This window comes from Cyprinodon tularosa, unplaced genomic scaffold (genome assembly GCF_016077235.1).
Source record: "Cyprinodon tularosa strain WSP-4 unplaced genomic scaffold, ASM1607723v1 ctg572, whole genome shotgun sequence".
In the NCBI taxonomy this organism is placed as follows: domain Eukaryota; kingdom Metazoa; phylum Chordata; class Actinopteri; order Cyprinodontiformes; family Cyprinodontidae; genus Cyprinodon; species Cyprinodon tularosa.
In genome coordinates, this window is record NW_024039310.1 from 588,046 (window position 1) to 599,657 (window position 11,612).

Consider the following 11,612-nt stretch of genomic DNA (forward strand, 5'->3'; position numbering starts at 1 on the left):
ATAACAAACTCAGCCACAGCTGGGACCGAGCTCTCAACCTTTTGCACTGCAGACTATTCACTCTACCCACTACGCTATCAGCTCTGAACACATAACGCCGCATCCCAGTCTGATACTTGAGCTATCTAATCCTGACTCATGGGACGCCGAAATGGACTCAGACTGCCACCTAGTGGCTATAGTAGTCACACGTTTTTCACGCAATTCGTGAAACACGTAGAGTGTGAGTGAAGTGTCCATTTCCAGCCAGGACCCACTGTATTTGTGTTACTGTTCTCATTAATCAACACACATGCAACACATTTATACACATATATAAAGTCATAATGTAACTTCTTAAATTATGCCATTAATGTCGTTTTATTGAAATATTATTGATTTTAATATGTAAATTTCTTGAATCAGTGCCCCCCTCCTGTAACAACCCCCCCATGCAGGGAAATGACATGATGTGACATGACATCACTTTACTTTGAAATGTTTTGCATTCTAACTGTGATTGATTTATAAGCTATAACTTATGTTGCAGTGTACTGACGTTGCTAACACAAGTTAGCTAACAATATTGTTTTAACGTAAATAGTATAACTAAGGTCAGGGAATTAATCACGTGATTGGTTTGAATATAAAAATACACCAGAAGCGGTTCTGGGCGAGGCATGTTGCCTGAGGCAGCTCAAGGTTAGCGTTACTAGGAGCTGCCTGCGGCGTCTCCAAGCAAACTTTGCATAAACCAGATCATATCCGGGTTATTCAACTTGCTTGAGATCAAAAAAATTAAATAGAAAAAGGATAATGAGCGTTATTCATTTTTTCCATTTTCGATTTTATGCACAAACTTGGAAAACGGATAGTAGCTAATTTTCTGGTTTTTCATTTCGTTTCGAAAGCAAATATTGAAAAAAACGAGTGCATTTTTCCAGTTTTAATTTTCGATTTTAATTTGAAAAACGAAAGAATGAATGATACACGGATTGTGATGAATGCCTGAATTCTTTTAAAGATTAAACACACATTTGTTTGGCATTGCCTTTGACTGTTCTACTTAAACTGTTTTAATAAATAAAAGCCAATAGAAATAATAAATTATATTCAATCCTTAAAGTAAGAAAAATAGGATTTGAAAATACAAAAGAATGACTGATGTTTTAGGATTAAATTAAAATTTGCTTTTAATTTCTACCTTTTAATTTCAAGTTATTTTGAAATGCAGAAAAAAATACAACATGGGGATGTTGTATTTTGCTGCTGGCGCTGGTGCTGGCTCAACCACAGGCTGCTTTTGCAATACTGCCAAGCTGTGCATTTAATAATTCGCCAAATTTCATAGAATTTTGAGTTATCTAATCATATTATGCATTGTGATTCACAAATGTAGAGTCAGAATGGGAGAGTGGTCCAAGGCGCCAGACTCAAGGAATCAATCTTTACCTGCTTAGAGGTTTCTGGTCTCCGTTAGAAGGCTTGGGTTCAAATTTCACCCTTGATATTGCATCTTTTCTCTAATCGACACCAATCGTTTTCAATAGAAACACAACAAATAGATGTAATTTATTGGCCAACAGTTTACTGGTTCTTTTTGTTTTCCTTTTAAATCCCTTAACCTGTATATTTTGCACAACAGGTTGAATTTCCGTGTCCACAAGTTTACGGCACAGTCTTGTCAAAAACAAAAATCGCTGGGTTTCGGTCATTTTTAAAAATCCTTTTCCTTATTGTGTTAGTAGAATAGAAAGAGAAACACCTTTTCAATTAAGAGCAATGGTCCAACACATTGGATGAAGATATTTGGAAGGCTGATCATCAAAAAGAGCTTTGAACTATATTCACCTATTGAGAAAGAAAGCTAGGACCATTATTTTTGTTGTGATGGAATAAAGATATGTAATTTGCCATACCTTGCCTTTAAAGGGAACTCTAAAATGTCTGCGTAGTAAAGGGTCTTTGACATGATATACTTGTCAAAAAGTTTGTTTAACTTTGACTCAGAAGGTGATGAAAATCATCTATCTATCTATCTATCTATCTATCTATCTATCTATCTATCTATCTATCTATCTATCTATCTATCTATCTATCTATCCATCCATCCATCCATCCATCCATCCATCCATCCATCCATCCATCCATCCATCCATCCATCCATCCATCCATCCAGGGCAATCAGTTTTGATATGTTGACAATATCAGTCTTGTCGTCCCACTCAATGACTGCATATATGCACTTGTATTACAGAGCCAACTTTGTGCAACAGATGCTGGTTTTGTGCAAAACTCTTGATCAATAGCATCACATTGTCCTTGGTGCTTGCTCAACCACAGGCTGCTTTTGCAATACTGCCAAGCTGTGCATTTAATAATTCGCCAAATTTCATAGAATTTTGAGTTATCTAATCATATTATGCATTGTGATTCACAAATGTAGAGTCAGAATGGAAGAGTGGTCCAAGGCGCCAGACTCAAGGAATCAATCTTTACCTGCTTAGAGGTTTCTGGTCTCCGTTAGGAGGCTTGGGTTCAAATTTCACCCTTGACATTGCATCTTTTCTCTAATCGACACCAATCGTTTTCATTAGAAACACAACAAATAGATGTAATTTATTTATGTTTATTTATTTATGTTCCTTATTGTGTTAGTAGAATAGAAAGAGAAACACCTTTTCAATTAACCCTCCTGTCGTCCTTGGGGTCAATTTGACCCCATTCAATGTTTATCATTCAAAAAATAGTAGTTAACTTTTTTTTTTTTGCTTCATATTTCATGACTTTTCCTAATTTGATGGGGACAACTGGTAAAGCATAAAATTTTTGTGATGTTATTTTTTTAATGTGCTGAACACATATTACACGCATTGGTTATCCTCTGGGGTCAATTTGACCCCAAGCTGTTTTAGCTGCTAAAACTTGTCAGTGACCTAACATGACCACACCTGCAGGTGCAGAGTTGATACATTTTAGTTGATACATTTGAACTGAGACATCTGGGGATCTGTGTGAACTTCTGAACTCACACCTGCCAAAGTAGAACTGATTTTTCCCGCCTTGTGAAGGGCGGGTTATTCCTACAACGCCATTGGTAGTTCATGCCAAATCAGGGAGGAGCAAACATAAGCTTGCACTACAGTCCTCTATCCAAATCATTCCTCACTGTGCTCTGAGTATACTGCAATCTGCACACTCTCTCTTTGAAAATGTCTTCTGGAATAAGGTTTACTGTCAAAGAGGTTTTGGAGCAGCTCTTTGACAGTGAAAGTGACTTAGAGGAGACTGTCTCTGAGACTGAGGATTGTGTTGAGGAGGACCCTGATTTTGAGGAATTCTCATCTGATGAGAATGAGAGTGTTGACCCTCCTGTTGTCCCTCAACCACCAGCAGACACAGTTTCTTCCAAAAATGGAAAAATAATATGGTCCCTTTCCCCACTGAAACAGCAGGGTAGACATAGCGCAAGTAATATAATCAAAATGGTTCCAGGACCCACCAGATATGCAGTCAGCCATGTTGATGACATCAAGTCATCATTCAAGCTCTTCATAACACCATCAATTAAAAATATTGTGCTTGGGATGACAAATTTAGAGGGAAAGCGTGTTTATGGGGACAGTTGGAAAGACTTGGATGTAGTTGACTTGGAAGCCTACATTGGCTTGCTAATTTTGGCAGGAGTTTATAAGTCAAAAGGTGAAGCAACAGCAAGTCTTTGGAATGCTGAGACTGGAAGGGCAATATTTCCAGCCACCATGTCTCTGAAGGCATTCCACATTTTGTCTCGTGTCATACGCTTTGATGACAAACAAACAAGGCAGGGCCGTCGAGAACGTGACAAACTTGCTGCAGTAAGGGATGTGTGGGACAAGTGGGTGCAGCGTTTACCCCTGCTTTATAATCCAGGAGCTCACGTGACTGTCGATGAGTGCCTGGTTGCGTTTCGTGGGCGCTGCCCATTCAGACAGTATATGCCTAGCAAACCTGCTAAATATGGCATCAAAATATGGGCAGCATGTGATGCACAGTCCAGCTTTGCCTGGAACATGCAGGTGTACACGGGCAAATCTCGTGGCGAAGCACCAGAAAAAAATCAGGGCACAAGGGTTGTGCTTGATATGGCTGAAGGACTGCATGGGCATAATATTACATGTGATAATTTTTTCACGTCTTACGCCCTGGGTGAGGAACTGCTCAAAAGGCAGGTTACGATGTTGGGGACGGTGAGAAAGAACAAGCCAGAGCTTCCCTCTGAACTCCTTTCTGTCAAGAGCAGGAAGGTAACATCTTCCATGTTTGCCTTCACTGAGAAAGCAACTCTGGTCTCCTACTGTCCCAAGAAAGGGAAAAATGTCCTGCTGCTCAGCACCATGCACAAAGATGCTGCCCTGAGCAGCAGAGAAGACAAAAAGCCACAAATGGTGCTGGACTACAATAAAACAAAGGGAGGGGTGGACAATTTAGACAAGGTCACAGCCACATACAGCTGTCGACGCATGACTGCCCGTTGGCCCCTTGTCATCTTCTTCCACATCATTGATGTGAGTGCATATAATGCGTTCGTGATTTGGTGTGAGATAAACAAAGACTGGAATAGGGGAAAACTCAGCCGAAGGAGGCTTTTCCTGGAGGAGCTTGGCAATGCACTGGTCAGGCCTCAAATTGAGAGAAGACAGAGCCTTCCAAGAGCATCACCAGTTGCTGCAGCTATTGTGAGGGACATACAGAGGGAGAAAAACACCCCAACTCCCCCAGTGGCACAAACTGCAGGCAAGAAACGTGGCAGGTGTCAGGTCTGTCCCACCCGAAACGACTGCAAGACCAGCATGACCTGTTCAAAATGCAAAAAGTATGTCTGCAAGGAGCATGCACACACACTCTGCACATCCTGTGTACAGTAGTGCAGACTAAACGCTTAGCTACTGTGGCATGAACTGTTCCACGTTTTAGCTACTGACATTGTCACACTGTTCAAAATGGATGGATTTTCATGTTGTTTCTCTCTAAAAACTGTTCCATGTTCTAACTACTACGTGACATGTTCTCATTATCCATTTTCTGTCACACAAATGAATAAAAAAAAAAAAAAAAACAGAAAAAACAACCAAAAAAAATCATAAAAAACCAAAACCAAACAAAAAAAACTCTATAACTCTGCCACTGCCGGTCCCAAGCCCGGATAACAAAAGAGGAGGGGTGAGTAAGATCCTACAGTAACTAGCAACAAATATATTACAACAAAATAGATAAAAATAAGTAAATAAATATGTTTATGAGAGGAAAGGGGGAGTCACCAACATTAATCAATATGGTTCATTTGGTGAGAGTCATGAATGTGCTCAAAACCTGTAAATTTGAGAAGATTTGTATAAAAAAATCAAAATAAACTCATTTTCATTTAAAGGTTTGGCCTGATGGTGGCGCTAGAGGGAAGGTCAACTCACTGATTTTCAAGGGGTTATTTATGTATTCAACAAATAAACAAAGTGCCTGTCACAAAAACTTGGTCAACAATATTCTGTAAATCATTTTCTGCAGGTAAATATCCCTGGGGTCAAATTGACCCCAAGGACCAAATTTGTTACTATATTTGAGGACGATAGGAGGGTTAAGAGCAATGGTCCAACACATTGGATGAAGATATTTGGAAGGCTGATCATCAAAAAGAGCTTTGAACTATATTCACCTATTGAGAAAGAAAGCTAGGACCATTATTTTTGTTGTGATGGAATAAAGATATGTAATTTGCCATACCTTGCCTTTAAAGGGAACTCTAAAATGTCTGCGTAGTAAAGGGTCTTTGACATGATATACTTGTCAAAAAGTTTGTTTAACTTTGACTCAGAAGGTGATGAAAATCATCTATCTATCTATCTATCTATCTATCTATCTATCTATCTATCTATCTATCTATCTATCTATCTATCTATCCATCCATCCATCCATCCATCCATCCATCCATCCATCCATCCATCCATCATCATCTAGTTAATCACATTTCCTCTCTGTGTTACGTTTCGAACAATATTATAATTCCCGGTTATCTAAAAGCACCCCCGAAAACAGGAAACTGAGCCTGACTAGCTCAGTCGGCAGAGCATGAGACTCTTAATCTCAGGGTCATGGGTTCGAGTCCCATGTTAGGTGTTTCAAATCTTTACTGACTTTGCAAGTGTCGTGCTATGTAGGGCAATCAGTTTTGATATGTTGACAATAGCAGTCTTGTCGTCCCACTCAATGACTGCATATATGCACTTGTATTACAGAGCCAACTTTGTGGAACAGCTGCTGGTTTTGTGCAAAACTCTTGATCAATAGCATCACATTGTCCTTGGTGCTTGCTCAACCACAGGCTGCTTTTGCAATACTGCCAAGCTGTGCATTTAATAATTCGCCAAATTTCATAGAATTTTGAGTTATCTAATCATATTATGCATTGTGATTCACAAATGTAGAGTCAGAATGGAAGAGTGGTCCAAGGCGCCAGACTCAAGGAATCAATCTTTACCTGCTTAGAGGTTTCTGGTCTCCGTTAGGAGGCTTGGGTTCAAATTTCACCCTTGACATTGCATCTTTTCTCTAATCGACACCAATCGTTTTCATTAGAAACACAACAAATAGATGTAATTTATTTATGTTTATTTATTTATGTTCCTTATTGTGTTAGTAGAATAGAAAGAGAAACACCTTTTCAATTAAGAGCAATGGTCCAACACATTGGATGAAGATATTTGGAAGGCTGATCATCAAAAAGAGCTTTGAACTATATTCACCTATTGAGAAAGAAAGCTAGGACCATTATTTTTGTTGTGATGGAATAAAGATATGTAATTAGGGGGGCCACATGCCGAAGGCATGGCCCACCTACTACTATCTCACATATTTATTCCGCGTATTATTATAGCTTATTATTAGGGGGGCCACATGCCGAAGGCATGGCCCACCTACTACTATTGCACATATTTATTCCGCGTATTATTAGGGGGGCCACATGCCGAAGGCATGGCCCACCTATTACTATTGCACATATTTATTCCGCGTATTATTATTATTATTAGGGGGGCCACATGCCGAAGGCATGGCCCACCTACTACTATCTCACATATTTATTAGGGGGGCCACATGCCGAAGGCATGGCCCACCTACTACTATCTCACATATTTATTCCGCGTATTATTAGGGGGGCCACATGCCGAAGGCATGGCCCACCTACTACTATCTCACATATTTATTCCGCGTATTATTAGGGGGGCCACATGCCGAAGGCATGGCCCACCTACTACTATCTCACATATTTATTCCGCGTATTATTTTTATTATAGCTTATAGTTCTCCTCGCCACCAAAAACTTCGGCGCGTAACTAGTCACGCACCATTCGTCGGATCGGGTCCAAAGTTGGCACACGCGTCGAGACCAATGGTGCGATGCGTGCTTGTATAAAACTTTCTCATTAGTCCGAAGGTTCGCGAATTATTAGCAAAAACGTCGCAAAAAAAATCCCATAGGAAATGAATGGGGAGAGGAAAAAAAAGCATAAAAAACAGCACTTCACTGTGTCGGCATACATTCATGTACAAAAACAGTTTAAAGCTCAGTTTGTAGATAAATCCTTCGTCTATTTAAAACTGAAGACGGTATGTTGATAACTGCTACGGTTTTTGTATAATCAGACCTCAAGCGCCACAAAGTTTTAGCAAAATCCAGCCTTCTAGAGTGGAGCAACTGAAAATTTAGAGTGTGAGGCAGCCGTTTTTTTAAGACCAAAAAACATTTTAAACTCGCCCTCACGGCCACATATTTATAGCTAGAGTCACCATTTTTGGTCAGTTTGTAGACTGAAATCTCTGGACCCACACAAGGTTTTTGCTCAGCAGTCGTTTGTTCGGAGGACATTTTAAGCACCAGAAAGCTGGGTGAGACTGTCCTGCTGCAGCTAGCTCAATTAGAAGCTCTGGTGTGATGAACCGTTTTTTCTTTTTCTTTCTCTTCCCATTCAGGTTGTAGATGACCTACAGCCATGAAAGTTACTCCAATTGAAGACAAGATATAGCTGTTGCTTAGATAAAAATAATTTTTCAGATACCTTTTACGGTTTTTACTCAGCAGTCGTTTGTTCGGAGGGGTGCTTTAGCAGCTTAAAGGTGAGTGAGAGTGTGATGCTGCAGTTAAAACAAAGGGAGGAGCAGGTGGGGTCAGCCATTTTGTTTGTGCTTCGTTTTGGGTTGTGAAAGACCTACAGACATGAAAGTTACCCCAGTCTGAGACAAAGGATAGATGTTTCTTTCACTGAAAGAATTTTTCAAATACCTTTTACGGTTTTTGCTCAGCAGTCGTTTGTTCGGAGGCTAAGCACCTGGAAGCTAGCTGACAGTTAGCTTCTGCAGCAGCCTGCTGCAGTGAAGCAGGCTGTCGTTTTTTTAAGATAAAACATTTTGTTCTTGCCTCACGGCCACATATTTGGAGCTACAGTCACCATTTTTGGTCAGTTTGTAGGCTGAAACCTCTGGACTCACACAATGTCTTCGGAATTACAGTAGGATTAATACTTTTCCTTAAAAACCCTCCAGACCGACCTAAAGTCGATGACAATCAGAGCATTTTTCCATTGGTTTTGGAGCAGAAGAGGGGAGAAAAACGAACAACTCTATGTGTTTTCAACTCGTCATAAATATTTTTCTGAATGACACACATACACCAAAGTTGGCATAGTTGGAGTCGAAGGATTGCTGATGCTCACGGTGAAGAAATTTTTTGAATAACTCATACGGTTTTTGCTCAGCAGTCGTTTGTTCGGAGCTGTTCCTGCCATTCAAAAAAGCCTGAGAGCTAAGGAACCATAGTGCTGCGCTTTTCTCTCTGTCACTGACAGGCTCGTTAAGCGTTGTCAAGGTAACCGTGCTTCAAAGAGATTTTACCTCTGCTGTTTTAAACAGCACATATTAATCTAATGGAGGGTGAAAGCACTGATTTAACATTGGGAAATGGATACTATATGACTGCTGTCCATGACACTTCCCTTGCCACTCAACACTGATAGACTTTCAAAATAAGACTCCAGGGACCCTACAAAATAAAAGCCTCTATATTTTTTACATATATTTATTGCCCTATATGGCTCAACATTATGACCCAAACTCAACCCCATTTTAGAGAATAGACTCTAGAATACTGTTTTAAACACACCCTATGGCAGATTTCAAAATAAAAGCCTCCCTTTCCGCTTCATCTACTGCCCTAATAACATAGAAAAAGAGTGATTTAACGACTGGAAAGTCATCAACTATCATTGCTGGGTCTTAACATTTTCTCTAAACACAACTGTGTTGGACTTTCAAAATAAGACTCCAGGAACCCTACAAAATAAAAGCCTCTAGATTATACTAATGCAATAATTGATGCAAATGGCTCAACATTATGACCCAAACTCTTCCAGGTTGTTTTTATTAGACTCTAGTGACCTTTTCAAAACACACCCCAGAGCAAATTTCACAATAAAAGTCTCCCATTTACTCTGTAATACAGCAGCTATTCACCTAATAACATGGAAAACCAGTGATTTAACATTTGGAAATGGATTCTATATCACTGCTGGGCATGACCCATCTTTTGATGCACATCCATGATAGACTTTCAAAATAACACTACAGGGACTCTACAGAATAAAAGCCTCTTCCTTATACACACTCATACATTCTGGCATATTGCTCATAGCCATTTGTAATTTCATCACTGCAATGGCTCTTAGCATGCGGGCGGAGCCCGCCAAAGGTGATTTTATCACTGCAATGGCTCTTAGCAGGCGGGCGGAGCCCGCCATTGGTGATTTTTTTCATCGCTGCAAGGGCTCCTAGCAGGCGGGCGGAGCCCGCCATTGGCGCTTTACCCACTGCGGTTCAATATGGACAACCCATATTACCCTTGTGCATCATATGCTGTGCACGTCTATTTCCCAGATTTCAGCACAAGTCGCACACAGCTCTCTTTGCCCATGACCTCGCCCTTTTTCCTTCCCTCAGCAGCCCTCAAAGGCGTAAGCAGTTGGTCTGGGGAGCCCCAATGTCACTTGCCAGGGCCGTATTGGCCCAGTTACCCAGACGGGCAGTAGGTGGCCCCCCTCAAAATTTCTTTAGAAATTTTCTAGTTTTTATTATAGCTTATAGTTCTCCTCGCCACCAAAAACTTCGGCGCGTAACTAGTCACGCACCATTCGTCGGATCGGGTCCAAAGTTGGCACACGCGTCGGGACCAATGGTGCGATGCGTGCTTGTATAAAACTTTCTCATTAGTCCGAAGGTTCGCGAATTATTAGCGAAAACGTCGCAAAAAAAATCCCATAGGAAATGAATGGGGAGAGGAAAAAAAAGCATAAAAAACAGCACTTCACTGTGTCGGCATACATTCATGTAGAAAAACAGTTTAAAGCTCAGTTTGTAGATAAATCCTTCGTCTATTTAAAACTGAAGACGGTATGTTGATAACTGCTACGGTTTTTGTATAATCAGACCTCAAGCGCCACAAAGTTTTAGCAAAATCCAGCCTTCTAGAGTGGAGCAACTGAAAATTTAGAGTGTGAGGCAGCCGTTTTTTTAAGACCAAAAAACATTTTAAACTCGCCCTCACGGCCACATATTTATAGCTAGAGTCACCATTTTTGGTCAGTTTGTAGACTGAAATCTCTGGACCCACACAATGTCTTCGGAATTACGGTAGGATTAATACTTTTCCTTAAAAACCCTCCAGACCGACCTAAAGTCGATGAAAATCAGAGCCGTTTTTCATTGGTTTTGGAGCAGCAGTGGGGAGAAAAACGATTGACAGTATGTGTTTTAAACTCGTCATAAATATTTTTCTGAAAGACACACATACACCAAAGTTGGCATAGTTGGAGTCGAAGGATGGCTGACGCTCACGGTGAAGAAATTTTTTGAATAACTCATACGGTTTTTGCTCAGCAGTCGTTTGTTCGGAGGACATTTTAAGCACCAGAAAGCTGGGTGAGAGGGTCCTGCTGCAGCTAGCTCAATTAGAAGCTCAGGTGTGATGAAACGTTTTTTCTTTTTCTTTCTCTTCCCATTCAGGTTGTAGATGACCTACAGCCATGAAAGTTACTCCAATTGAAGACAAGATATAGCTGTTGCTTAGATAAAAATAATTTTTCAGATACCTTTTACGGTTTTTACTCAGCAGTCGTTTGTTCGGAGGGGTGCTTTAGCAGCTTAAAGGTGAGTGAGAGTGTGATGCTGCAGTTAAAACAAAGGGAGGAGCAGGTGGGATCAGCCATTTTGTTTGTGCTTCGTTTTGGGTTGTGAAAGACCTACAGACATGAAAGTTACCCCAGTCTGAGACAAAGGATAGATGTTGCTTTCACTGAAAGAATTTTTCAAATACCTTTTACGGTTTTTGCTCAGCAGTCGTTTGTTCGGAGGCTAAGCACCTGGAAGCTAGCTGACAGTTAGCTTCTGCAGCAGCCTGCTGCAGTGAAGCAGGCTGTCGTTTTTTTAAGATAAAACATTTTGTTCTTGCCTCACGGCCACATATTTGGAGCTACAGTCACCATTTTTGGTCAGTTTGTAGGCTGAAACGTCTGGACCCACACAATGTCTTCGGAATTACGGTAGGGTTTAAA

At 40.5% G+C, this 11,612-nt stretch overlaps 1 protein-coding gene and 1 non-coding gene across 2 annotated transcripts; both read left to right on the top strand.

The window, feature by feature from the left end:
* The first annotated feature begins 3,191 nt into the window (after nucleotides 1–3,191).
* On the top strand, nucleotides 3,192–4,923 carry LOC119797163 (piggyBac transposable element-derived protein 4-like). Its single transcript, XM_038306121.1, has one exon. The coding sequence runs from the start codon at nucleotides 3,192–3,194 to the stop codon at nucleotides 4,884–4,886; it is 1,695 nt and encodes a 564-aa protein (XP_038162049.1). The 3' UTR covers nucleotides 4,887–4,923.
* A 1,136-nt stretch (nucleotides 4,924–6,059) lies between these two features.
* trnak-cuu lies at nucleotides 6,060–6,132 on the top strand. Its single transcript has one exon. It is a non-coding gene; the product is annotated as a tRNA-Lys (tRNA).
* Nucleotides 6,133–11,612: the final 5,480 nt, after the last annotated feature.

What these genes read in the sequence shown, in the direction of transcription:
- LOC119797163 (XM_038306121.1), top strand. Translation starts at nt 3,192, where the DNA reads ATGTCTTCTGGAATAAGGTTTACTGTCAAAGAGGTTTTGGAGCAGCTC.